Source organism: Panicum virgatum, chromosome 1K (genome assembly GCF_016808335.1).
Source record: "Panicum virgatum strain AP13 chromosome 1K, P.virgatum_v5, whole genome shotgun sequence".
Lineage (NCBI taxonomy): Eukaryota > Viridiplantae > Streptophyta > Magnoliopsida > Poales > Poaceae > Panicum > Panicum virgatum.
Genome location: NC_053136.1, coordinates 39,767,097 through 39,795,071, shown reverse-complemented (window position 1 = coordinate 39,795,071; position 27,975 = coordinate 39,767,097). Strand labels below are relative to the sequence as shown.

The 27,975-nt window shown below is 44.9% G+C and overlaps 4 protein-coding genes across 5 annotated transcripts; all 4 read left to right on the top strand.

Moving 5' to 3' along the window:
* Positions 1-22: 22 nt before the first annotated feature.
* On the top strand, positions 23-3,363 carry LOC120707287 (serine/threonine-protein kinase AFC2-like). Its single transcript, XM_039992165.1, has 12 exons — positions 23-264; positions 823-1,012; positions 1,150-1,176; positions 1,268-1,421; positions 1,507-1,555; positions 1,653-1,767; positions 1,960-2,051; positions 2,186-2,342; positions 2,426-2,490; positions 2,568-2,665; positions 2,757-2,859; positions 2,933-3,363. Exons 1-12 carry the CDS (start codon positions 166-168, stop codon positions 3,110-3,112), a joined length of 1,329 nt encoding a protein of 442 aa, XP_039848099.1. The 5' UTR covers positions 23-165; the 3' UTR covers positions 3,113-3,363.
* A 5,576-nt stretch (positions 3,364-8,939) lies between these two features.
* Positions 8,940-11,928, top strand: LOC120707279 (high-affinity nitrate transporter-activating protein 2.1-like). The gene is made up of 2 exons (XM_039992149.1): positions 8,940-9,399; positions 11,095-11,928. The coding sequence occupies exons 1-2, from the start codon at positions 9,246-9,248 to the stop codon at positions 11,556-11,558; spliced, it is 618 nt and encodes a 205-aa protein (XP_039848083.1). The 5' UTR covers positions 8,940-9,245; the 3' UTR covers positions 11,559-11,928.
* Positions 11,929-14,689: 2,761 nt separating this feature from the next.
* Positions 14,690-17,137, top strand: LOC120707270 (high-affinity nitrate transporter-activating protein 2.1-like). Its single transcript, XM_039992143.1, has 2 exons — positions 14,690-15,481; positions 16,313-17,137. The coding sequence occupies exons 1-2, from the start codon at positions 15,334-15,336 to the stop codon at positions 16,774-16,776; spliced, it is 612 nt and encodes a 203-aa protein (XP_039848077.1). The 5' UTR covers positions 14,690-15,333; the 3' UTR covers positions 16,777-17,137.
* Positions 17,138-21,711: 4,574 nt separating this feature from the next.
* LOC120707260 (protein FAR1-RELATED SEQUENCE 6-like) lies at positions 21,712-26,157 on the top strand. Of its 2 annotated transcripts, none has more exons than XM_039992132.1 (7): positions 21,712-21,888; positions 22,217-24,233; positions 24,338-24,373; positions 24,463-24,576; positions 25,091-25,159; positions 25,257-25,397; positions 25,456-26,157. In XM_039992132.1, the coding sequence occupies exons 1-6, from the start codon at positions 21,872-21,874 to the stop codon at positions 25,383-25,385; spliced, it is 2,382 nt and encodes a 793-aa protein (XP_039848066.1). In that variant the 5' UTR covers positions 21,712-21,871; the 3' UTR covers positions 25,386-25,397; positions 25,456-26,157. The 2 variants fall into 2 exon arrangements, with proteins under 2 accessions (XP_039848066.1, XP_039848059.1); XM_039992125.1 differs by having other exon boundaries at positions 21,762-21,888; positions 25,257-25,410; positions 25,496-26,157.
* The last annotated feature ends 1,818 nt before the right edge of the window (positions 26,158-27,975 follow it).

Below are 27,975 nucleotides of genomic sequence, written 5' to 3'. Positions count from 1 at the left end.
ACCCGATCCCCACTGTTGCCTCGCCATAAAGACCGGGGGCGCTAGGGTTGGGATAGAGCATCCGAATCGATAGCAATTGCGTGTTCCTCACCCGCACGCCAACCGCCGCCGCCGCCGCCGCCGATTCGAGGTTTTCGTTCCGGGAGAAGGCAGGTCGGTTCCGCGATGGAGTGCATCGCCGAGATGCCGCCCGCGCCGCTGGACCGCCGCCCGCGCAAGCGGCAGCGTCTGGGGTGGGACGTCGGCCCCGCCGAGATGCGTCAGGTATTACCTCCGATCCGACCCGGCGCTTCGGATAGCCTTCGCCCCGTCGCGGATCTGTCGATTAGCGGCGGTTGTCCGCTGATGGTGCCGATTTTGCATCCGCTGCGCGGTTGTTGGTGCTGTTGATTTAGGGTTAGGTGGCTGATCTACGAATAGCAGTATTCGCCGCCGTCGATTTAGTTGTTGTGGCGTTAATCTATCATAGGTCGCGCAGATGGTCACTGTTCTTAAGGTCAATTGTGGGGTTCATTTTTCTGCGCAATATTACTATTTGTTAGGATTGGCGTGGGTTAATCTGTACGATCATACTGGCTTTTCATATTTTGCGGCTTTTTATTCAATAATATAATCTACTTAGGAATTATCTGTAAATTGTAGATGAATTAAGTCTATAATTGAAGGTGACTTAGGAACTTTTCATGATTTTTACCAACTGTCATGAGACACCTAACACGCTTGTCTTTCTAAATTTTTATAGAAACTGGTGTAGGACTTAATAATGATTCGGTTGTTTGTTGAGTTTAGTTGGATGGATAATTTATTTGTTCCTGTACGCAGGTTCAGCTTGGACTTTGTGGGCAAGAAGTTGTGAATGCCATAAGTGCTGTGGCATTGGGTCTCTCTTCAGGTGGTATTGTTTCCTCTCAGCTCAACCAAGGGCAGACTCGTAATGGTTCCCCTCCACTGAGAGAAGATGACAAGGATGGGCATTATGTTTTTGCTGTTGGAGATAACCTCACACCTCGCTGTAATTACCTGACCTAATCCTTCCTCTCTTTTTTTTGTCACTTGCTAGTTTGTTATATTGCTATGGTGTAAATTTTTGTCGCCCATACAAAGTTGTATCTGTGGCTTGTTCTTATGAATTATTTTTCGTGTCTGCAGATAAGATTAATGCGAAAATGGGCGAAGGTCAGTTTGGATGGCTGCATGTTCTGAAACCATTGATACATAACTCCTAGGAGTTATGTTCATAACTGAATGTGTCTCTGGAATACATCAGGTACCTTTGGCCAGGTGTTGGAGTGTTGGGATAAGGAAAGGAAAGAAATGGTGGCTATCAAGATCATTAGGGGCATTAAGAAGTACAGGGATGCTGCAATGATAGAAATTGGCATGCTCGAGCAGCTTGGTAAATACGATGAAAGTAGATCCAGGTGAGTCTCTGGTTCAGTCAGCAGTCTTCCACGCACTTTACATTTCATAAGATTGCTTGTATATATAAGCTGGTCTATTTTGCAGTTGTGTTCAAATTTGGAACTGGTTTGACTATCGTAACCATATATGTATTGTAAGTACATTGTTAGATTATGGCAATTATGAACTAACCCAAAGAGATAACCGATATGGTGCTTAAACGTTGGTGAATTTGGATTAATGGTGAGCAGGTCTTTGAGAGGCTTGGGCCAAGCTTATATGATTTTCTGCGGAAAAACAATTACCGCTCATTCCCAATTGCCCTAGTTCGGGAGGTTGCCAAACAACTGTTGGAATGTATAGCATGTGTGTGCACAGTTCTTTCTATTACCCCTCCTGCCCTACCATGCATACATTAGTCTTGCACATTATCTTTGCATTGCAGACTGTCATTAATCCATGACTTCTGCTAATTCTTCATTTCATGGTTCGTTAAGGAATATCTAACATCTATGGGATGTTTATGTATTTACCCTCTCTTTCTGTAATGTGTTGCAGTTATGCATGAATTGCGCCTCATACACACTGATTTAAAGCCTGAGAACATTCTTCTTGTTTCTCCGGAGTACATTAAAGTGCCTGATTACAAAGTATACTTTGTTCTTTTACTTAATTGATCTACCCATGAGTACCTTTGCTGTGCCTTCTTATTTCTGTTATATTAGCTATTGAAGTTTCACAAAAATATGTTGTACTGATCCCTTTTTGTTGGTGTAATTGCTAGGTTTCATCCAGATCCCCAAAGGAGGGATCATATTACAAGCGGTTGCCCAAGTCTAGTGCCATCAAGGTGATTGATTTTGGTAGCACTACCTATGATCAACAGGATCAGAGTTATGTGGTATCCACCAGGCATTATCGGGCTCCAGAAGTTATACTTGGTATCTATCTTGTCTAGTGAAAAGCTTACCCTAGTTCAGCCTGATTTTGGTGACTTCTTACGACTGGTGGATCATCTGTTCAGGACTTGGATGGAGTTACCCATGTGATATCTGGAGTGTTGGTTGTATTCTTGTTGAGCTTTGCACGGTATGTTATTGGCAAGCATTGTTTTGATTTTCAATGTACAACAAGTACAGAGGATTTGAGTTACCAAGGTTCTGCAGGGAGAGGCATTATTCCAGACTCATGAAAACTTGGAACATCTGGCTATGATGGAGAGGGTCTTTGGACCTTTGCCATACCATATGCTTAAGAGGGCAGAGTATGTTCATGTCTATGATCCATATCAATGTAGTCTTGAGCTTCAGTGAAGCTCTGGTCAATGTTGTGTGCTCATTAATCCTTGTATGTAGTCGCCACTCTGAGAAATACATCAGAAAAGGACGTCTGAATTGGCCTGAGGGTTGCACTTCGCGGGAGAGCATGAAAGCTGTGATGAAACTGCCCAAGCTCCAGGTATTGCATTGATTCATTTGCTTAAACACCCATATTATCTGGTGTGAAGCTTATTTCTATGTTACTCGAGCAGAATCTGGTAATGCAAAATGTGGATCAGTCAGCCGGGGATTTCATCGACCTTTTGCAAGGATTGCTGAAGTATGATCCAGCAAACCGCCTGACAGCACAAGAAGCGCTTAGGCATCCCTTCTTCACAAGGGTTGGAGCGAAGAAGATGATATTCCCTGCAACCTCATCCTTGTTTGACTAACTCTGCTGTGTGCAAATTTCCTCGACAGTTACCTTTTCGTTTTCTAACATAGAGCATCTGTACATGTAGATCAATCTGTATGTATTTGCAATTAAGTTGTTTCGAGCTTGTTTGAAGCTAGTGCGTTAGCTGATGATGTATCATATGAAGTCAAATGGTCCCGACTTTGAGCTTGATCTTCGCATCTCATTATCCCATTCCAGGGTTCTAAGTTTTGTTTGATCAGATTATGTGAATATGAGTTGGCACCGAGAATTCCTATAATGCATTCTGATTCTAGAAACTATCACGCCGTATGTTATTTGTCATTTGTAACGTTTGGATAACTTTATGCAGTAACACAGGAACAGTAGAAACAAAGTAAAAGAGATAGCATACATAATCTTGAAGTTGCGGAGAAGGTTAGCTACAACCACCTGATTTATGGTGAACTTGAATTCATCAGCTATACAACGTGTTAAACTCCGCAAACAAACCAAACGGCACCGTAGCCAAGACCACACTGGTATCTAACTGTAACCAAAGAGGGCAGCACCGAACAGAAGCATGTCCTTTTGCAGCCTCCGTCTACATATCTACATGCATCTGCAGCAGCCGGGTGCAACGCTAATTCAGTTATCAATTCTATGTATCTGCAGATATCCGCTGGCTCTCGTCGTCAGTTATCAATCCTAATGCGAGCATTTTTTAACAAAAACTGAAATATGTATCCAAATCTTGTCGTCAGATACTCAGATATAGCTAGTATTCCAGACAGTAACCATTCCCAAGCGAGCGGCGACCTGATCGCACCACTGTCGCTCTGTTCTCCGGCCCGGCAAGCGATGGCGATGGCAATCAGATGCAAAGCGGTTTAAAACTTCAAGATTTCATAAATCTTGAAATATGTATTTAAATTAAATTTCAATTACACCATTAAATTTCTCGCAACAAGATCTTCAAGACAAAATTACACTTCACTATATTTTCACATAATATTTTAAAAATATTTTTAACAAAACTAAAATATTTTGATGACTGGAACTGATACTTTAGCAAGACAAACAAAAATTTAGCTTCACAGAACAAAAAAGTAAACATAAGGAACAAACATAATACACTGCAAATAAAAAATTAAATAATAATTAGTTAGCTAATTTGTCTAGTCAGGCACACCTTTTATTATTTATTTTGAGCATATATTTGTTTGCAATATTTAGAGAGCGGTGATGAAAGCATGCAACAAAAGATAAAATAGGGCCATCAACAAAATACAACAAAGTTTGAAACTAGAAAAAATAAATTGTAAACTGAACATCTAAATTAATTTCAGATTAGACTGCTATTATTATAATAAGATTTTGAAAATAAGATCAACTTTATTATCTTCGACAAAATTCTTCAACAATATTTTTTTCAAGTTGAAGATGATTTATGAGATATATATACAGAAAATTAATAAATTATATGAATTTATGGAAAAATTGTACTTTGAACAAATTGTACGAACTCACAGAACAAAAAATATACAACTGATACAAATTATATGAACTTATGGAACAAAATAAGTATATACATTGAACAAATAATATGTACTCACAGAACAACAATATATACATACAAAAAAAGTATATGAACTCACAAAAATAGATATATACACTCAAAATAAAGTGTTTAATCTTTGAAAACAAAAATCTAAAACTGAAACTTAGGAAAAAAATACACATAAAAAATTATTTGATCTCATGGAATAAATGTTGTCGCACCAAGAATAAATGAAAGTGATAAGAAATAAAATAAAAAAGAGAAATAAATAGGGAATAAAAAGAAAAGAAGCTTGAATAAAAAATAGAAGAGAAAAAAAGAAACAACAAGTACTAATTATTTATACCACTCACACATTTAAAACTTTGGAAAAGGAAATAGATAATTGAGGAGAGAAATAGGAATGATAAAAAATACAAACAAATGATACAAATATTAACTTAATGCAAAATTTGTAAAAATAAAGAATAAAATCCATTCTAAGATTTGGTATATTTCTCGATCCTTTTGCTATATGAGAATTTTTACAATGATTGAAAAAATAAAAGCCGCCTATCTGACAGAATTGTATGTGGTCAAGGTAGGAAGCACCTAGAAATATCTAGACTAAATTACCTGGTGCTACAAAAATGTGGGATCAAATACCAAAACGTTGAACCGAATACTAATTTAAATTAATTTATATAAGTGTTAAATGGGAACGTATCTGGTGGAAACCACAGCTTTCGTGAAAACTCGTGCAAACTATGGCAAAAAAGTCATCTAAATTCAAAAAAAATCACACATGTAGATGATATGATGATACACAACCTTGTAAAATATCCTGTCAAAACTCGACTTCGTTTGTGAGATATGAAAATAACAAATTTCAAGCCAACAAGTTGTCCAGATGATTTGTTAGAAATTTGTTATTTTTATATCTTAGAAACGAAGTCGAGTTTGGACAAGATATTTTACAAGATTATATATCATCATATCATCTACATGTGTGATTATTTTTCATGAATTTAGATGACTTTTTTGTCGTGGTTTGCACGGGTTTTCATAAAGATTTAGTTTTCACCAAATATGTTCCCGTGTTAAATACACTAGCAGCCCTTAAACTTTGTCTCCAGGTGCCACTTAGGTCCATCAACTCGCAAAATCGAAATCTGACATTCTAACGTTGTTAAGTTGTACCACTTAGGTCCATAACCCTTCAAGGGGTGTGAATATATGCAAAAAAAGCCTTTGAGTTTTATCATCTTCTATATCTAGATCCTCCTCATCTCTTTCACCTTTCTCTCACCACCGGCAGCCACTACGACACCTGTGTCCACAGTCGCCCGCCCTGGAGGTCGCCGACGCGCACCTCCACCGCGCTCCAGGAATAGCCGGAGGTGAGCAGTGTGTGGCGTCGAGCGAGGCACGGCGCGGGCCAGGGATGGCGCTCCCGATCCGCCCCGCCGCATCGGTGCCGCCGCGGGTCAGCCGCGCCGCTCGGCCACCGCCACAGAGCAGAGCAGAGCCGAGGCGCGAAGTCGAGCTCCCCGCTGGGCTCGAGGTCGAGGCCCAAGATCCCGCCGCGCCATGCCCTATAAACTAACCAGCCAACACCTGGATCCAGAGAGGGAGGGAGGGAGGGAGGGGCAGAGGAGCAGGCCGGTGTGGGAGGAGCAGTGGTCCTCTTCTTTCCCAGTGACTCCGTGGCGGCCGCGGCCGCCTGCGCCTCCTCATGCTCGCCCATGGCCATCTTTTCCTCGTCTGGCTCCTCAGGCGGCTTGGCCTGCTTGGGCGGCGGCTTCTCCCGAGCCGGCCATGGATGCCCCACCGCCACCAGCTCTTCCCGCTACGCTGACGGGGGGACCCTGCTCCGCCGTGCCGCCGGCTCGAGACCGAGCCGAGGGAGCGGCGAGCCAGGGGCGGCGTGCCGTGAAGGCCGCAAACTACGGGGGCGGCAGTGAGCATGGAGTCCGGAAGCTCTAGGGCCGGCGGCCACGAGCTTCAGGGGGGCGACGTCCGCGAGCTCCAGTGGAAGACGAGGAGGTAGGGGGCGGCGGCGAGCTCCATGCACTGGCGGAGGAAGTAGGGGAGGCATGGGGAGAGAGAGAGAAAGAGTGGGATGGAGGGGGTGAAGGTAGAAGACAACAACTTTGGATGGTTTTTTTTGCATATATTCATGCCACATGGCGTCATGTCAAGAGGTATGGATCTAAGTGGCATAACTTAACAAGTTTAGAGTGTCAGATTTTGATTTTGCGAGTTCGTGGATCTAAGTGGCATTTAGGGACAAGTTCGAGGGTTGCCGGTGTATTTAACTCTTTATATAAATACCTTCCAGATCAATGGCCACGCTAATCGTGACCTGCCGACTATTCAGAAAATTGTTAAGTGCGACAGCTGTGCAGGCTCCCGGGATTAACAATGCCTAAACAGCCGCATCATTCGCTTAATAATTCCCGTGCCCTCCTTTTTACAATGCCTGAGCAGTAGACAGGTCTGTCTGATCTGACCAATTGTGGATCGCTCCGGCGAGCCTCCTGTCATCACTCTCATGATAAGCCGCGCGCCTTGTCATTAATTCTTGTTGCGTGTGGTGGCAGAGGCAAGTCAAACGGCCGCCGCACATCGTAACCCTTAATCTAAGCTAAGAGCCACATGACCCTGTGCACCTCCTGCGTTCTGAGGGGTCTTCGTTTACCATGTCAAATGTGCCGGCATGCTGCCGCTATCTACCGAGTACCAACAACAACGACGTATAAAACAAATGATTTTACTACCCTCATCAACCCACTTTGTTTGGTATTTTTTTGACAAAATGTAAACTTGATTTATTCCATCGAACTACTGAACTTAAAACAATCCGCTTCTAATGGCTTGCGGGAGCTCGGAGTTTTCTTCGTTTAATGATTAGTGCTCTTTCTTTTGTGTTTGAGTTTGTCTAGTTTTATGTAATTTTGCCCTAGTTCAAACTCTGCACTTGCTCCTTCTCCCAGCTTAAATGACAAAGCGGAGCTCCGCTCTCTTTAAAAAAAACAATCCGCTTCTAACATAGAGTATCACTAGGAGCTTAAATTTAGCTTGTAATAAGCAGATAAATAGGAAAAAGAAACTTTATTGAAGGAAGATTGGACCAACTGAAATAATTCAAGCAAGTTGAACGTGATGAATTGGTGAGAGTACTAGAACAGAATTTCTTTCCAAAAGAACCCGACAAGGCAACAACCGCTCACGAAGCAGAGGAAGCAGGTCAGAATGGAGTTCAAAAAAAAGAAGCAGGCCAGAATGGGTGGGGAGAAAAGAAGAACCGTATCCCTTGTCGTGGTCGGCTCCAAGTTGATCTGTACGGACAGCTGCTGCGGCTGCAAGAGCAAGCGCCGACAACGGAGTGGAAGTGGAACACTTGCGACGCCCTGGGGGCCGGGGGATGGCCGGGCAGATAAGGACGGGCGCGTGGGAACACCGCGTTTCGTCGCGTTGGCCGCGCACTTCGTCGCCCTTGGCAGCTTGCCGTGTCGTCCCGGCTGCACCCGCACGGCGGCGCGGCGGCGCCACAGCCACAGGACGCGGCCCGGGAATGGAGCCAACGCGTCGCGGAGAGGTGGCGGAGGAGCCCGTCCGCTCGCTCGCTTGCGTCCCGCGACCCGACGGGGGTTGCTGCTTTGCGGATTCGTCGAGCCGATCGCGCGCGCGGTTGCCGCCGCATCGCAGCCGGCCGGCCGGGGACCCTTTGGGACAAGCAAACACATCCATCCTCGGGATTAGGAAACAGATCTTTACATGTAAACTCGTAAACGCAAAAAAAAAACATCACATCGAATGTTTTGATACATGTATGGAGTACTAAATGAAATTTATTTACAAAACTTTTTGTATGAATGAGCTGTAAATCACGAGACGAATCTAATGAGCCTATTTAATTCATGATTTGCAACAGTGATGCTACAGTAACAATCCACTAATTATGGATTAATCATGAATTAATTAGTATCATTAGATTCGTCTCGCGATTTACAACCCATCTATATAAAAAATTTTGTAAATAAACTTCATTTAGTACTTCAAATTAGTAAAATTTCGTCGCAAAATTTTTTTACGTTCTATCTAAACACGGCCTAGATTACAGGTCTCTGCCACCTGCCCTCCGGCCTGGCCCTGCGCCCTCGTCAAGATCTGACTTTGATCACCAGCTAGCGTGCTCAGCTTAGCAACGGCCCTGCTCCCGTCGTGGGGGCGCAAGGTCAACTCTCAAGTCTCAACTGCACTAGGCACCCGCTCGCACGCCCACGCTGTCTATGGGCTATATGGCCCTGGGACGGCTCCGCGTGCCGCTGCTCCGGCTTCGTGCTACAGTAACCCGCTCCATACTAGCCAACTGCAGGAGGGAGGGAGCCGGTGGAGCTGTAAAACCGTGATTTCACGGGCTCCGCGCTACAGTAGCTGTAGCGCGGAGTCGGTGAAGCCCGGCCAAACAGGTCCTATATATTCTCGGCCCGTCGTCCGTGCTCGCTCTCCAACTCCAACCCGACCCAAGAGCCCAGATAAAGAAGATCAGGTTCCTCGCGCCTTCGTCTCCCACCTGCAACCCAATCTCCGGGTTGATCGACACCCGGCCGGCCCATCACAGAGAATGGCGATGGCTCGGCAAGGCGGTGCCGTCTCGATGCTGGTGCTGCTGCTGCTCCTCGGCGCCTGCAGCCTGCCGGCGCCGGCCGCCGCGGGGGTGCTCCTCTCCACGCTGCCCAAGGCGCTCGCCGTCACCGCCTCACCCAAGCCCGGCCAAGGTGTGTGCCCCTGCTATCCCCATCCGCGTCGCACGGGACGCTCTGCGCTGCTGCATTTCTTTCCTCTCCCTTTCACATGTAGCAGTTTATTATTGGCTCTGACGTTAATTAATTCATGGCATCCAACGCGCAGTGTTCAGTTAACTTGAGACTTAATCATGTTAGTACTTTTTAGTGGTCTTTGTAACAGAGGGCATAAAATCTTAGTAGCAAGTAACAACTAGCTTTGCCGCAAATTAAACAAGGACGAGATCATGAACAATCCCTCAGTAGTTCTAATAGAGTTGAGTTTTTCCTACTGGATATTTTGATGAGAAAATCAAGTGATATGATGCGCTCAGGAAACCGGAGAATATGTGTTCTTCCAGTCCATGTGCTCGTCTTTCTCTGTGATGCCGAGACAGCTGAACTATGTTCCTTTTGTCGCTTACAAATGCGAGCCAAAGAAGAAACAAAAGGAAGAGAGAAACATTTTGCAAGCTATAATATCTAGGCCGGCCAGTAGTAAAAAAGCTGTAGCCTTTTGGTCAACAATAGAGAAACCTTTGACCAATTATTTAATTTCTCAAAGGCCAAAATGTAAAATCTCTCTTCCTTTGACAGTTTGATATACAGACACCGTCCTTTGCGGGAAAATGGGGCCATTCTAATGTACTGCCTCCAGTCAAGAATACTTAATTAATGTTCAGACAAGCAACTGCAGTAGAAAATTAAAATGAGCTGATTTGCTCATCTGAAACTTCCTGTTTTTTGGACCGGAACGAGTACTATCCACATATCAGTAGCATCTCACCTTCTGTACATTAGTCTATCAACCCGCACTCCTGCATGGGTTAGTTAGATATATCTAATAATTATCTATTTCACGGTCTCTTTAACTAATTAAATATTTTAATTCAATACTGTAAAAATATATATTTATCATTATATAATTGTAATAAATGTGATAGATTTAGTTAATAATTTTTTCTCACTTTGCATCACACATTCATATATGTTTGATATATATTTAATTAAATACTTTGTTTGAGCTATTTAAACAACACGAAAATTGGTATTATTATATCTTCTCTTATACATGAATATACAGTGACACACACATTATGGTTAGTATTTTTATATAAACAATAACATAAATAATATATTAGTAATGACAGAAATAGTAATTTATAATTTTATTTTGATACACTTTAAGATTATATTATAATAATATAATTTAGATTTAGATTTTTTGTTTATTTTAACTTTTATTATGTTATCATTGGATATATATAAAAATTTAGGGGATTATTTGATATTATTTTATAATGGCGTAAGTGGGTAATTTACATGAAGATTAGTGCGTTACTTTAGATTATTTACTATAATGGCAGAGGTGGGTAATTTAGATACATATTTAGGGGGTTACTTTAGTCTACTTTCATAATAGCAAATGTGGGTAATTTATTAGAAAAAAATAACAGATCCAATGGCTATTATGATTAGAGTTGCTGAATTGATGGCCAGATGTTTTTGATTTTTGTGAGAATTTATAAAATTTCTCTATTTTTTTAGACTGTTCACCTAGGATCCTAAGTGGCTTCATCTGAAAACTTCGAAAGGAGCCTCCAATTAGTAATAGTAAGATATTTGAATTTTTTGATACTTAGCAATTTTTGTTATATTCACAAAGAAATCCATGGCCATCATGCGCAGTTCTGCACTCCGGCGTGGACAAGCTGACGGTGACGTGGTCCCTGAACGCGACGGAGCCCGCCGGCGCCGACGCCGCCTACAAGAGTGTCACGGTGAAGCTGTGCTACGCGCCGGTGAGCCAGAAGGACCGCGGGTGGCGCAAGTCCAACGACGACCTCAAGAAGGACAAGGCGTGCCAGTTCATGGTCACCGAGCAGGCCTACGCCGCCGGCGCCCGCGGCAGCTTCGAGTACACTGTCGCCCGCGACATCCCCACGGCCTCCTACTACGTGCGCGCCTACGCGCTCGACGCGTCGGGCACGCAGGTGGCCTACGGTCAGACCGGCCCCGCCACCGCCTTCGACGTCGCCGGCATCACGGGCATCCACGCATCCATCAAGGTCGCCGCCGGCGTGTTCTCGGCCTTCTCCGTCGCCGCGCTCGCCTTCTTCTTCGTCATCGAGAACCGCAAGAAGAACAAGTAGTAGAGGCGTGGTGTGTGTGGCGTCCATGCAATGCTTGTGTGTTATCGCGCGTTGAGTTCTTTAATTTGCGGCTGGTCTTGGCGAGCTTGTTCGGTGTATAACAGAGATGGCACGGTGGGCAACGAGCCGTTGCTCGTTTGGCATGTGCTCCGGGTGGTGGAGTCGCCAGTCGTGGGTTCGAGCTCGCTCAGCCCGTGATTCCCACCGGGGTTTTTCCCATTTTTTTCTCTGCAGGTGCTGCCTCACGCGTGGATGTGCCACCATCTCAGCCACGTGAAGTTTCCACAATAGTCAGGGTGACGTGCTCGTCATGTTCGAAATCTGGTGTTGACTTCGAATACCTCTCAGCCACGTGAAGTTTCCTGTCTAACCATCTCAGCCACGTGAAGTTTCCACAATAGTCAGGGTGACGTGCTCGTCATGTTCGAAATCTGGTGTTGACTTCGAATACCTCTCAGCCACGTGAAGTTTCCTGTCTAGCTTACGCATAGCTCAGCCCATGATTCCCACTGGGGGTTTTCCCATTTTCTTCTCTGCAGGTGCTGCCTCACGTGTGGATGTGCCACAATAGTCAATAGTCAGGGTGACGTGCTCGTCATGTTCGAAATCTGGTGTTGACTTCGGATACCTCTCAGCCACGTGAAGTTTCCGATCTAGCTTACGCATAGCGTGTGTGAGTTTTGTGCGTGAGTTCAGATACTACATCTTGTACTTGAAGGGTTGTGGCATAAAAAAAAGAGATGGTACTCTAAAATTGCAGGTGTAATTGCCAGCGCTGAGATGATCTTGTTTCCTGCCTTTCCATTGCTCGCAACAACCGCAGCAAATTAAATGGTAAAATTTTATACTACTTTTTAAAAGCGGCCGGCAGGGGATAAAAACTGTACAAGCAATAGAAAAAGGGTAAAAACAGAAAAGCGCCAGCTTAGTTGTACGATGTAAACGGCTTTGCCCCGGCCAAACGCTAGGCTATTGCCTTTTCCTTCATCTTCAGTTCTTCACCATCAGAATCTCAACAAACAAAAAAATTCTTCACCATCAGAGCTTCTATCATCGAGAGTGTGTTCTCGAAAATTCAGATGTTGCATTCTAAATCTCCCAAGCTACAATCAGTAGCGGTGAGTGTGGATCGCCTACATCGAGTACCCTAGGTTTTGCCAATTTCTCACCACCACCAATTGGATGTGTACGGGAAGCACCCTCCCGACCTTTTTTTTTTGAGCTCGGAGTGTCATGCCAGTTTCTAAACTTTCAAAATGCACATTCACCTCCCTAAATTTGCTAATTGTTTTGTTCTAGGTCCAAATCACTATATTTTCTATTAAACATGTCTCATAGTAGGTTGATTAGGCGATAACGTGGACCTAACATGTGGGATCCATATGTCAGCCCGGTCTTTCTTCTCCCCTCCGCGTTCTCTCTCTCATTTCCCTCACCAACGGAGCTCACCCGCGGCGCTCAGCAGCTCCCACCCATTCCGCGGGGGCAGTCACCCGTAGCGGTTCCCGCACATCCGCGGATGCTGAGCGGCCGACAGAGCACTTGCGCGGCGGTTCCCGCTCGCTCATTGGGGGTGGAGCTCACCTCGCGGGTGCACTGACAGCATTCCCATGCCCGCACCGGCTTCCACTCACCCGTCAAGGGCGGAGCAGCAGGCGGAGCAGCAGGCAGAGCATGCCCACGGCAGCGGCTCTCACTCGCCCAAAGGGAGGAGGGTTGGAGCTCACCCGCAGTGGCAAAGAAACCATAGACCTTTTTTGAGGGAGAGGAAGGAGAAGACCGAAGTGAGGAGAGAGAAGATATAGATAGTACATTGGTGGACCTGACATGTGAGCCTTATAAGTTAGGTCCATCAATATACTGTCTATGTCTTATAATTTAATACAAATTACTGTGATTTGGATCTCGCATGAAACAATTAGAAAGTTTGAGGAGGTGAATGTGTGTTTTGGTATGAATCGGTGTGACATTCCAAACTAATTAAGGTCAAGAGCTGGCGGTGCATTTTACTCATTTTTTTCATCGAACTCAATGCCGATGGCTTGCACTTTTGTCCGGGTGTTGTGACATGTTAACTGACGTGATGGTCTGCACCCAATAGTTGTTGCGTAACTCCTTTTGGACTGACGTTCTTCTTTTATCTGGCTCTAACACATGGACGGTGCAATGCCCTTTGGTGAATCCACTTCGAATAGATATATCACTATGTAAGAAACACTTGCTGTAAAGAAGTGGAATAAAAAATCAATCAAAATTACAAGTGCTCGGATTCTTTACTCCTTTTCTAGAGGCTTTTCACTAGCTCGAGCCTTGAGTTGCAACATGTCGTGAACTACTTGTAATTCTTAACACTCTTTTTTTCTACTTAATTGATAGGTAGTATTCGCAAAAAAAAAAGGCAGAGCTACGGCCGTGTTTTTTTTTAAAAAAAAGATACGTGCCCCGATTCTTAATCAGTTATCCTGGGAATGGAAGTTGACCTGAACTGAACGCATGATCCCATCAATAATTCTGTGCCACCCTCCTATTTACTCTCTTCGTTTCAAATTATAATTCGTTTGATTTTTTTACTCTAAGTTTGATCATTTGTCTTATTTAAAAATTTATGGAAAATATCACTTATTTTGTTGTGATTTCTTTTATTAATAAAAGTTCTTCAAAAATGATTTAAATTAGACTATGTTTACATTGAATAAGACAAGTGATTAAACTTGAAGTTAAAAAAGTTCAATGAATTATAATTTGAAACAGAGAAAGTACTCTTTTATCAAACCCCTCTGTGTTAGCTAGCTGAGCTGAATATGCTATCCCTCTCAATAATTCTGTGCCATCCTCCTGTTTACGGTTTACCCTTTTGCTTAACCCCTCCGTGCGCATTGTCGCCAATTCTTATTCCGTGCTGATACGAGGCGAGTCGATCAGGGTTGCAACCCTGTTTTTGAGAAACTTGCACTTGTTGCAACCCTTGATCCGCGCTAAGAGTCGCATGACCCGGCCCCTAGGCCCCCTACACATCGATCTCGATTCTCTTTCAGTCGGCGCGGGTTTTGTACCATGTCAAGCAACGTGACGCCATGCTGTCGCTAACGGCTCTTCCCAACCGGTCGATAGATGCAGCCAAATTCTGTTCAATTTCGTCGAGCCGGCCTGGTCGGCCTGGCCTGCAGCCACGCCATCCAAGAACTCGACCACCCGGTCGCCGCGCCGCCGGACGCCGCCTCGCCACGCCATGCGACGCCGACGCCGGAGGCGAACCCGCTGGTGCGCTGCGCTGAATTATTGCCGTTGCCCTGCCGTAGCGCGGGGGCAGAGAAGAGCCTCGCCCGTTCGTCCCGGCCGGGTCGTTTGGCGGCTGGTCTGCAAGCACGGTCGGATCGATGGCGGCCGCCGCATCCCACCCGGCCGGAGACCTTTGGGGCCCCTGTAGAGCAAGTCATCAGCCCCGCCAAGTGACCGGAGAGATTAGATTACAGAGCTACCAGCTGCTCCCCTGCTCTCGTCAAGATCTGACTTTTTGATCGCATGATTAGCGACTTGTTTACAGGCTCGACGATTGATCCGGCTCCACGCCGACAGGGCCGCGCGCGAGCGAGGTCAACTCCTCGCCCAGCGTGCCTATAAATTCGCTCTCGGCCTGTCCGTACTCCTCCATCCCAACCCAACCCGAGCAGCGCTTCAGATTCCTCGCCTCCGTCTCCGGCCACCGCGTACACGAGTCGGATAGCGAGAGGGGAAGAGGCCGGCCGGCTCCCTCCGGTGTCGATCAGGAGCAGCGATGGCTCGGCGACAAGGGGCCGTGGCGTTCCCGTTGCTTGCGGCGGTGCTTCTCGGCGCCTGCCTGCCGGCGCCGGCCGCCGCGGGGGTGCTCCTCTCCACGCTGCCCAAGGCGCTCGCCGTCACCACCTCCGCCAAGCCCGGCCAAGGTGCGCGTCCATCTGCTGCGCCTGCGCCTGCGCCGTATGGCCGTCGCAGCTTTCTCTTCAGACTTCAGTGTTTCATACTTCCATTCCATTCCAGTTCATAGTCGATAATAGCTGCTTGATTTTAGTTCTGCCCTTAACCTCTGTCATCCAATACACATGGTCATAGTCACAAAGCTTGTTTTATGGAAAAGCATGTGACCAGTAATTACTCTAGAATTTTAATCTTTGACACCAAACCGATGTTATCTCTGAATTAAACAGATACTTACTTATGATCATAATTTTATACCATCACATGAGCGAAATATTAGTGGAGTATGAAATGGAATATAACTTGTAGAAATGCGGGTGAGGAGTTGTAGCTGGCTTGAATGGTCTCTTGGTAAGTCCTAATTGTTTATTCCTCGGATAATTTAAATGACATCAGACTCAGAACACAAACTCTTTTTTTTTTGGAAGAAACATCAGAGCACAAACTCGGAGAATATGTTCTAGGTGTTCGTTTTATCCATCTCTGCTTAGACAGCTGAACTATGTTATTTTGTTGCTTACAATGCGTCCAAAGAGAAACAACAGAAAGAGAGAAACATTTTAGAAGCTATATAGGACAGCCAACACAGTAGGATAGGAAGCCTTTTATCCATCGATTTCCCCTCGTGCTCAAAGGTCAAAAAGTAAATTCCTTTTTCTTTGACAGTTTGATTTAAGTGGCAATTTCATGTGCTAGTGCAATGTTTAACTGAGCATAGCTTTAATTTGTGTTATTTTCAACCGTTGAGATCTTTCTTGTACACTGTACTCATCACGAAATCCATTTGCTATGCTGAGCAGTTCTGCACTCCGGCGTGGACAAGCTGACGGTGACGTGGTCTCTGAACACGACGGAGCCCGCCGGCGCCGACGCCGCCTACAAGAGCGTCATGGTGAAGCTGTGCTACGCGCCGGTGAGCCAGAAGGACCGCGGGTGGCGCAAGTCCAACGACGACCTCAAGAAGGACAAGGCGTGCCAGTTCAAGGTCACCGAACAGGCCTACGCCGCCGGCAGCCGCGGCAGCTTCGAGTACACCGTCGCCCGCGACATCCCCACGGCCTCCTACTACGTGCGCGCCTACGCGCTCGACGCGTCGGGCACGCAGGTGGCCTACGGCCAGACCGGCCCCGCCACCGCCTTCGACGTCGCCGGCATCACCGGCATCCACGCCTCCATCAAGGTCGCCGCCGGCGTGTTCTCGGCCTTCTCCGTCGCCGCGCTCGCCTTCTTCTTCGTCATCGAGAACCGCAAGAAGAACAAGTAGGGGGCGCCCGTGCGCAGCGCCATGTCGTCGCCGGCGTGCTGAGCTCTGAATTTCCGGCGGCCGGTCTTAAGCTGGATTCCTCTGTGTCACGGAGACAGCACGGTGGCCGGCGCTTAAAAAATGCTGGTGTGACGGTCGTCGGCGCTGCATCCATGGATGGATGGATTTACACGGCGCAGCGCAACTACTTTGGTGTACGTTTTGTTTTTCGTCGTGTGCGTGAAGATATAAAGTAATTTTGTTACGAACTTACGATAAGTTTCTCTGGCTCTGGTGATGTGGTTTGGATATGCGATGCAATGCAAATTACCAAGAACAAGAAAAGCTTTTGCACAAAGGATGCAAGTGGATCAACTCAAAACCATTTGTTTCACTCAATTGGTGGTTCATTTCTCGCTCAATATGTAGACTATGAGCCTACCGGACTCCGCCCTTTTGTTTCTAAATTTATTTATGCACATTTTTAATCTTTTTATTTAACGTAGTAAAGAAAAATAAATATCCAGGCTTAAAAAAACGATGTTACGATATTAAAAAAAATGTGATACGCAGTTAAGCATGAGTACCACAAGCTAGACATGCTGACATGTATCTTTCAATGAAATGGCGAGGCATGTCATTGACTTCCTGACCTGTTCTGAATATTGGGGAAAAGTATACAGGCTACAGCAAGCGTGAAAGGAACAGCGGAGACAATTCCATCTCACAGTCAACTTCGCCAACAAACGTGAACACCAGGTGCTCCTTCAAACGAGATGAAAGGGCAAGAGGACTAGTGCCTGGCATTGTTTCTACGGTAGTTAGTAGGGACATCTCTGAGCTCACCGCCGGCTAGTCTAGCACCATCCACATGCAGCTTCAATTCCATGAAGAGCCAAGTAGCAGTGTCACCGGAGAAATATCTGAGATAAATTGTGCATCCTCCAAAGACCATGCAATGGTCTGCATCCACATTTTTTTTTGGGGGGGGCAATCTCCTGTTTTCCTTTCAAGGGTTTCCAAAGACGCAATGAACTAGCAGTTTCTTGTTAGAGTTGTTTTTTTTTTTTTGCGTGTGAAAACATTAGTTTTCACAACTGATGCCTTGGTGATGCATCCATATTAACAAAAGGATTCGCGTCATCGCGTGACAGCAACCTTCACCTTGATGGGAAAAATCTACGCTTGTGTCATCGTATCAGTTACCATTTCACATCAGGCAACAAAGGAAACCATGCAAAACGATCATGGTTCCAGTATTAACAGAACAGCAAAAAAATCCTTCAATTTTCTAAAAATTGCAACTAAATCCAGGTCATCCCTACCCATGTTCATATATTGTTCATCTAGAACACTATGGTTTGATGATCTGCTGATTTATACCTACTGACCTGCTGAGTATTCACGATTCACCCTTATCCCTATGTAGGGTTAGCAGAAAAGCTTAACACAACTTGCTAAAAATTCAATTGAAACTAAGTGCTATACTTAGAATCAAGCGAAGCTTCGACCTAACCTGTAGCTCCAGGATCCGAGATTGAGGTATTCAATGAAGCTCGAGTATTTCAGTTTTGCGTGGTATGTGCATGCACCCTGCTACCTCTATTAATTAAATTTCCAACCATCGAAGTTAAAATAATATAGCTGGAGGCGAGTCTTGCATTAGGTAGCGAGCTACTGTGTTGCACAAGCTGAAATAGGTACAAAATAATACTTCCTCTATTCTATTTTGATAGTTCAATTTCATCTTGGTATGCAGATCAAGACGAAGAACCTTGCTTGTAATTTCATTAATCACAACTCCTCTTTTTCGATGTTATCATATACATACACTGATTTTTTTTCAAGGGAATCGCGTTGCACGGAATCGAACGACCATCCATACTATTCTCAAGATGTCAACTTGTATGCGACTATCAAAACAGAATAATTCAATTTTGGAGATAAGACTATCAAAAGAAAATAGAGAGAATAAATTAAAGCTAAATAATCAAATATGCTTCTCCTTGCATTTATTTATTTATCGAATCAAAATTATCTTTGAAGCCAATCTCAGTGCATCATTTCATTGCACTATTACCAAAATTATGAACTTGGTAACCGAACCAGATGAGTGTTATGAGGACGAAACTTCTCTCACATCCATGAAACTCTGCCTTTTCTCTTCTCATAGTGATCCTACCATGTCAACAAATTTGTTGATGTGGTATAACATTTAATGCCATAAAATTTATACTGAAACTAGTCTTATAAGTGTATCTCCTTATCTATAATTAATATTGCTGTCGTGAAGTCACTCTATTGTGGTCTTTACAAAAGTTAAGGGCATGTTTGGAATGTAGGAATGCAACATAGGAACGAGGAAAAATGCAGAAATCATATGGAGTAAAACGTGGAAAACAACAGAATTTGAAAACACGGAAATGAAAAGTTTAGGTCGTTTGGATTCGTTTGGATTCATAGGAAAATATGAAACCTTCGCAAATGCTAATTAAACATGATTCCAGCAGTTCACTCTAATTAAACTAGGTTTACATGCTAAGACATGAGAATAATTCTTATATATTCCTTTCTCAAATCTCCTCCTTGTTTCTTCCTCTCTTTCTCCCATAATAATCACATCCCTTCTCATCCCCCTTCTAATTATTCTTGTTTCTAAAACTCTCACGTGTTACTAATCAAATTGACGAGACTTCAGTCTCAACGCACGGATTCATCGATAACAAAACATGAAGCACAATAACATAGTTAGACCTACTCTCCAGTATGGCCATCTCGATGAAATGTCGTAATAATTTTTCATTTGGATTCCGTTGAATGTTTTTTCCCTATGTTTTGTGAAGGAACAGAAGCCTTTCCTTAGGGATGAAAATCGATTTTCCTTCGTTCCAAACACCTGAACCTGAAAATTTTCCTAAGAAATTATTTATTTAGTTTTTCTATGAAAATACTCCATTTCAAACAGGCCCTAACAAGCTTAGGGTCTATTTGGTAGGGCTTCGGCTCCGGCTCTCCTATGGAGCAGCTTCTCTGGTGGAGCTGAAGCCATTTTGAAAAATAAGGTAAAATAGCTCCTCCCAATTATTAAATATGTATAAAAAAGATCAAATGACCATCCTACCCTTATCTATCTATTTTTTTTAATTCTTTCTATTTCTTTCCTTATTTTTTCTTCACTTCTTCTATTTATTCCTTCATATTTGTTTCTTCACATTATATCTCATCCTTGTCCCAATCTCCATCGCCCTTCCTCCCGCACTGGGCTCCCTCATGCTCCGGACGCCCGCCGACGGCGGTCGGCCGTGCGCTCCTCGCCCTCCCTCTTGCCACTAATCGGCTGCGCGCTCCTCGCCCTCGTCCACTTCCTGCGCCACTCGTGCGGCCTCGGCATGTCTTTGTCGCGCGCCTCGTCAGCACCTTCCCCGTCATCTTCGCCTCGTCCATCATTGGCGCTAGGTTTGATTTCTATCTGCACTAGCTCGGCCTCTCGCCCGCCGACATCCGCCACTTCGTCCTCGCCAGCCCCAACCCTTGGAGTTGGACGGCCGCCTCCACCCTAACCAACGCTCTACTGTTGGGGCAAAGGAGGCAGGAATGAGGGAGGAGCCGCGCCGAACCATATTTTGTGGCTTCTCCACCAAACCGTCTAGAGAGCGCAAAGTGTGGGGCTTCATCGCCGGAGCAGAAGCAGGCATCCCATTTGGGAGGGCTCCAGTAGTAGCCGGTTTTGAAGCCGCCCCTTGAGCCTTGCCAAAAGGGGGCTTAGACTATCCGCACCGGCAAACACAACCGCTTACTAGAGGACACATATAGCGTAAATGATGCCGCAACGGGGTGCTGGAAGCCGCACGCTATCCAACCGGACCGTCGCCGTTCCTCCAAATCTAGCAAACTCCCTGTTCCTCCTCTATAGGACCATGTGGCGTGGGGTGCACCACGGCGGGACTTCTACTCCTCCATCATCAGGGCTAGGCCGCGGCACACTGCCCCTCCACCACCGGCCAGAAGGCCACTGCGGAGGCCGCGAGGAGCCCCACGGTTCGGTGCTCGGCACCGTCGAGGCCATTCGCCACTTGCAGCCGCCCGGGCAGGCACGAGAACTTCTCCCACCTCCTGAACGACGAGACCTCCTCCGCACTGACCTTTTTCTCAGCCGCAGAGGCCACGCTAGCACCGACACTCGCGGCCATCCTCCGCGCCCACAAAGGCCCCGTGGCGGTCGTCTGGGACGCCGTGCTCTACTGGGCGCCACGTGTTGCGTGCAAGTGTGGCGTCCCGCACGTCACGGAGGGGACGGTGCGCCCGTGGCTCGCCAGCGGAGGGAGCAGGCGTGGTGGCGCCGTCTCGTAGCCTGCCGCGCTCCGGCCCACCGCCAAAGAAGAAGGCCGGGCGGCTCACCAGCGGAGGAGAAGTAGGGGAGGAGAGGAAAGGGAGAGAGAGAGGAGTGGATGGGGTTGGAGATAAGGTTGGGTGGGTCCCATTCGTTAGCCGCTATGGAAGGGGTGTGTAGAGTAAATTTAAGCAGAAAATATTAATGACGGGAATATAGAGTATGATGAGTGCGGGAGAAAAAAGTATAGAGAAAAGAATCTCAATAATCAGAACAAAATATTTCTTTCGAGAGTGGAAATAGAGTACATGAGTACATACAGCCTTTGATTTGATAAGTGTGAGATGGTCAGGTCTTAGTGTCTTCTTTTTTAACAGCTCTAGCATGCTTCTGCAGCCCTTTCACCGGTCCAAGGGGAGGAGCTTGACTCTGTAATTTGGACAAACTCTTTTTCCTTTTAATACAAAGATACGCAGCTCTTGTTCTTCTTGATGTTCGATTTTTTTATATATCAACCTCGGCATTTCATCCCAAAAAAAAATCAACCTCGGCTCCAGCTAGGTGGCAGGCTCGCTCGAGCTCGGCTCAGTGACAGCCCCTCCCGGCTCCCGCTCTGGGCGCAGCCGCTCAGGGCCTCGTTCATCTCCTCCCTCTGTTTCTTAAAGCTTTCCCTTCTCTCGCACTCTCTCATCCCTTGCTCTACCTTCCCCGGCGGCGGCGGCGGCGGCGACGACTGGGCGAGCGGCGGCTCCATTTATCCTATCTTCGCCCAGCCCTTTGCTGGCGATGAGCGCATCCTCCAGGTATGCCCGCCCCTTCTCTTTCCTTCTGCTGTGCGAGACGGAGCACTCCAAACCCTAACAAAACTATTTGTATTCGGATCTGAATCCAGTTGCAATATATTACCTACTAACTTCGATTCCGTTTGCAAGAACTATCGGGTGTACACTTGTACACCCATGTTCCTGGGTCCGCCCCTGTTATATGCTCAAAATCTCTTATGCCATTACTATGATTTCAAAAGGTTGCTCTCAAGTTGACTTCAATTCTATCAGCTGGAGGAAACTTCAAATTCCAGTTGGTTGCAATATGAGTGGTGTCGTGATAAAGGTTTTTGTTTCACGATCGCAGAATGGAGGAGTCCGATGGGGAGGATATTGGTGTTCCAGAAGTTGGTATGGTGTTCAATAATCACACAGAAGTCAACCGATTTTACCGCAAGTATGCTCGTCGTGTTGGCTTTGGTGTCTCAGTAAGGAGGTCCTCATTTTCACAAGAAGGAACCTGCTTATATCTCGAGCTTATGTGCTGCAAAGGAGGGCGGCCGCGTTATGAGCCAAAGTTCCGGAAACGGGCCTCATCGACCACTAACTGCCCAGCCAAGATTCGAGTGAAGTTGTGGGGAGACAAATTGTTGCATGTAGAGTTGGTGATCCTTGATCACAATCATCCAGTGAGCCCAGCAATGGCAAGATTCTTGAACTCTTATAAGCAGCTCTCTGGCCCTGCAAAGAGGCGGTTACGTATGGGTGGCCCTGGGGCTATGCCTGTTGAAGAGCCAAGTAAGATGCCCATGAATAAGTTGGGGGAACTTGAGGAGCTTTTGTTTGGTGAGAGCAAGCACCACAGTTTTGTGGAGAGGGGTCGTTTGAAGCTCCAACCTGGAGATTCGGAGGCCCTTCGAATTTTCTTCACCCGGATGCAGGCCAAAAATGCTAATTTTTTCAATGTCATCGACTTGGATGATGAAGGCTGTATCAGGAATGTTTTCTGGGCAGATGCACGGTCAAGAGCCATGTATGAGTACTATTGTGATGTTATCACACTTGATACTTCCTATGTGGTTAGTAAACATGAAATGCCTCTTGCAACATTCATTGGGGTGAATCATCATGGCCAATCTGTCTTGATGGGGTGTGCCCTGCTTTCTGATGAAACAGCAGAAACCTATTCATGGCTACTTAAGGCTTGGATAGCCTGCATGTCTGGCAATCTTCCAAAGGCCATTGTCACTGACTATTGTAGGGGCATCCAAAGTGCTGTATCTGAGGTTATTCCTGGAGTCCGTCATAGAATGTGCTTGTTTCAGATAATGAGGAAGGCTGCAGAGCGGTTAGGTGGGCTGTCAGAGTACAGAGCTATTAACAAGGCAATGCATAAGGCTGTCTTTGATTCTTTAACCATAGATGAGTTTGAAGGAGAATGGAATACTTTAATTTCATTTAATGGGCTTCAGGGCAATGACTGGTTAAGATCACTTTATGAATGTCGAGCTTCTTGGGTTCCTGTCTTCATTAAAGATACATTCTGGGCAGGAATGTCTGTTACACAAAGAAATGAAACTATCACTCCTTTTTTTGATGGATATGTGGATTTAAAAACTACCTTGAAGCAATTTCTTGGCAAGTACGAGATGGCTTTGCAGAGCAAATATGGGAAGGAGGCCCAAGCAGATTTTGAGACATTTCATAAGCAACGTCCACCAGTATCAAAATTCTATATGGAAGAGCAGCTCTCAAAGGTATACACCCATAATATGTTCAAGAAGTTCCAGGATGAGATTGAAGCCATAATGTATTGCCACGTATCGTTAATTGCGGTTGATGGTCCTGTCTCCACGTTCAATGTCAAGGAGTGTATTTTCCTTGAAGATGGTAGAAGGACTATGAGTAAGATTTTTGCAGTGACTTACAATGCCGACGAAAAGGATATAGCATGTATCTGTGGAGGTTTCCAATTCAGTGGGATCCTATGCCGGCATAGTCTCTCAATGCTCAAGTTTCAACTGGTTCGTGAAATTCCACCACAATATATTCTTGATAGGTGGAAAAAGGATTTTAGGCAGTTGCACATGATGGGACGCCCTCCAAGTGACCTTGTCCCCAACAACCGTGTGGATCGATATGACTATTTGTCAATGAGATGCCTGCAACTTGTTGACTCTGCAGTCCTATCAGATAAATATCGCCTTGCTTTGAGGTTGGTAAGGGAGATGGAGAAATTTCTGCTAAATAGCAATACACATGATGATACACAACCAAGGATCAAGTCTCGTGTTCCTAAAGTAAATAAGCCAAATACAGTGACTGGTCAAAATGTGGTGGATGCAGCTACTAACAATGGAAATGTTGGCCCCAAAGCACCAGAGGTAATACACATGTTTGTTTGTAAGCTTTATGGAAATTAGTATCAATGGTGGACATGATTTGCTTAAATGGGTACTATGTAATGAATCTTTTTTGCAACATGCAGACTCCTGCAGTCATGCAAGCATCACAGATCCAAAAGGTAAATTGTGCTAAGCATTAGCTAATTCTGTGTCCTTAGTTGACACATATAGCACTAAGGATATTGATTGATTGCTATTTCCACCCCAGGGAGGAGCGGAAAGAGGAATAGTTCCTGCTGGCTACATTGCAGTGCCAGCTAATGTCCAGCAATTTGTAGCCAATCAAGCAGCAATTCGGCCAAGCATTGTGTATATGGTACCGGTATGTCAAATAATGAAATAATAGATGTAGGGGTGGTAAAGGGCCCAAGATTTTGAACTAGAAAATCTAAGGGCCGGGCCCTAATCTTATACAATTTTGAGCTAAATAATTTAAGGACTTTGTTGGGCTGTGAAGACTGAAGAGGCCACTAGGGCCATAGCCCATTACCACCCCTAAATAGATGGCTATATCTTCTGACTCATATCTTTGATGAAATCCCAGAGGCACTAGAAACCAAATTTCTAATATATTTGGTGACTTGCATTAGCATCTGAGGCTTCAATTTTTAAATCTGCTCTCATCAGTATCAGGAATAATTTGCAATAAGAAGTGGTTATTTGTTTTTATTTATAGTTAGTAAAATATTTGATTTTTTAAACAAAAATAAATCATACTACTTATTTGCCAGTAGGAGTTATTGAATTTGAATATTTTTTCTTTCTCAATTTTTACTTTGAGGCAAATTCCATTCAATAGGAGTGTACTGCTGACTGTTGCTGTTTGAAAATTTCAGAGTGGTGTTGACCCGCGTGCTTTTGGAAATGGCGTGTTGATGCCAGTGATGTACCAGCAGATGTTCCAGGTTTGAGTTTATGTTTGTTTGTGAGTTCTTGCGTGCATCTTGCCAGGACAGTTTTCACATGAATTGATGGCATGCAATTGCACGGTGGTATGTCTAGGTACCACAGAAACCGAATGGAACTGTGCAAGATACTTCAGCAAATGGAAAAAAGAAGCGACCTCGTGGCCAGAAGCTGACAGAGACATCTCAACAGTCAAATGGTACCCCAGGTCCTTCATCTGGCTAGGGGTGACTTCTGATATTTAGAACAGGTTCTCCTGATTTACTCTCATACTTGGATGTGCTTTTGCTCAACTATATGTCCCCGTGTAACAACAGCCATATTGTTCTTCCCAGGTTTTCTGTACATACAAGGTCTTGCTGCAGTGACAAATTTTACATAGGGATGCTGGCACTAACAATTACTTCTTTGTGTGATCCGAGTATCTGCACCGGCAATGAAAATGAAGCTGGCGAAAAGCACTGGTCTTCATTTTGATCTTCCTGGAGTTCTGAGAGTAGAACTAGGTTTAACTCTGCATTTTTCATTCTTTCTTTTCACTGATTCCAGCAAAAAATGGCTGCATCTAATTTGCTCAGCCACGGCACCAGTGTAATGTATGAGTCCCTGTGTCTTTTTTCCTTGTGTAAATTATTTCTGGTTGGATTAGCTCTATCATGGCTCATGAGCCCATCGTCAGATGCCTCTTAATTTTGTTGGATTAGAATGTCGGGTACTTGGGCATCAACCCTGACTAAAGCATGGCAAAGGGGGTCACTATTGGAATTTCACTTACAGTTTACTCTTCTTGGATCTTGCAACATGTATTCCTAGGTTTAGGAGTTCTGAAGTTGAAAAGAAACAATCAGCAGTGGCATGCAGTTTTTTGAAGTAAAAGGTGCATAACGAAGTTGCAACGTGTTGCTCGATAGTAGAATAATTTTGATGGGCGGCTCCTAGAAAAACACCAATCATTTGAACATTCATACTCCTAAGTTTTTGAAGAGATGATTGATCATATACTGGTTTGATGTGTCTTAAGATAGGTCTGGTTCGGCATTTTGCAGAAGGTCCGCCTGCAGATTCTAACTCCACAAATGGAGGATCTGCCTTTCGACGAATGGTGGGCTAAAGCAAGTGGGAGAGTGGATGGACAGGTCCGAAAGGGGTTAAATTCCATCATTATTCTAGAAGCCTGGTTCATTTGGAAACATCGCAACCATTATGTTTTTGATGGGATCCTTCCTAATCTGCCTAGTGTTACCGCTGCCATTAATGAGGACTTGCAGCAGTGGTCTCTTGCTGGGGCTCGAGGAGTTTCCCACCTCGCTCTAGTGCCACTAGTTGCATAGTTTTTTTTTGGTCTAGTTGGTTTGGTCTTTTTTCCATTTAAATGGATGCACTAGAGCAGTTTCCCACCTTTTAACTTCTTAATATATTGATACATAGCTCTCTTGCATGTCCGAGAAAAAAAAAGACAGCTGCTTTGGATTACTTAAATGGATGCAAGCAATCCATCTTAAATGGATTACTTAAACGGATGGATTACTTTTTCTTCAGCAGCAGCATCAGCCTGGTGGTCTGACTCCTCTCAGGCAGCTATGTATGCTCTCTTGCTAAGAGATCATACCTGATCTGTATGGACAAAGGAATGTATTCTGAACTTTTACGCTGTCACATAGAGGGCAGCTGAATAATTAAGGTCCAGCAAGGTCAGGCCACTCCTTTCAGAATATACACTTAATTGTATGTATTTTGGCATTGTTGATTAATTTGCTTACATGTTGATATCAATAGACTTGTAATATTTTTTATTGCCTATGATCTATGTATTGTTGCAAATATTTTTATCGTCCATAGCAATGCACGGGCATGTACCTAGTTTAGAGAAAAGTCAATTTTAAGGAGAAGCCTTTCCAAACACGGAACACCTAATGTGTTCAGCCGGTGAGGAACGCCAGGGATTTTTAGTATGAGAAGAATGAAGTCGCTAGTTTTAATCAACTACGCCGAATCAAGAATTGAAGATTGTACTCGTCACGGAAACGAGTGACGTGCTTATTAGGCACAAAGTTTATTGTCCCTGCATGCGCGCGCGACTGCGTGCTCTTCTCCGCCGTCCCCGCGCATTTTGTTTCATGTCCTTGCTTAATAAGCTAGCGCGCTTGCATTGCATGTTTGTCGATCTAATTAAAAGGCAACGCTGTATGATAAATGCCGTCCGATATTCCAAACTGTTTGGAGACCGCACAAAGCAACGCTCCCTGTCGACCGACTTGCCGGGCGCGGTGGCGTGCGCTCGAGACTCCAGCTTGGGAGGGCAAAGAAATGGGACGCGGTGGCAACCATGTTCTCGGTAAGCAACACGGCCTAGGCCCGGTTTAGTTTTCAAAAAAATTTCTACAGTACCTGTCACATTAAATTTTTGGACATATGCATGGAGCATTAAATGCACTTGAAAAAAATAACTAATTACACAGTCTAACTGATTAGCACGAGATGAATCTTTTAAATCTAATTAATCTATGATTGGACATTATTTGTCAAATAACAACGAAATGTGCTATAATACCACAATCCAAACTTTTTCGCGAACTAAACCCAGCCTAGTTTAGTTGCGAAAGGCATTGTGTAGTTGTGGTCGTGGTCACCTTTAAATCATCGGATTGGACATTTGGACTTGCAACGTTTTGCTATAATATTCTAGGGCATCATCGCTTGCAGCATGGTTGTGGGGCCCCGAACAATTAAGCCCATGAACATCCAGGCCGCGGAGCAAGCAACATGGAGCTAGAGAGACCGAGAGATGCACGATCGACAATTAATATATTGTTTC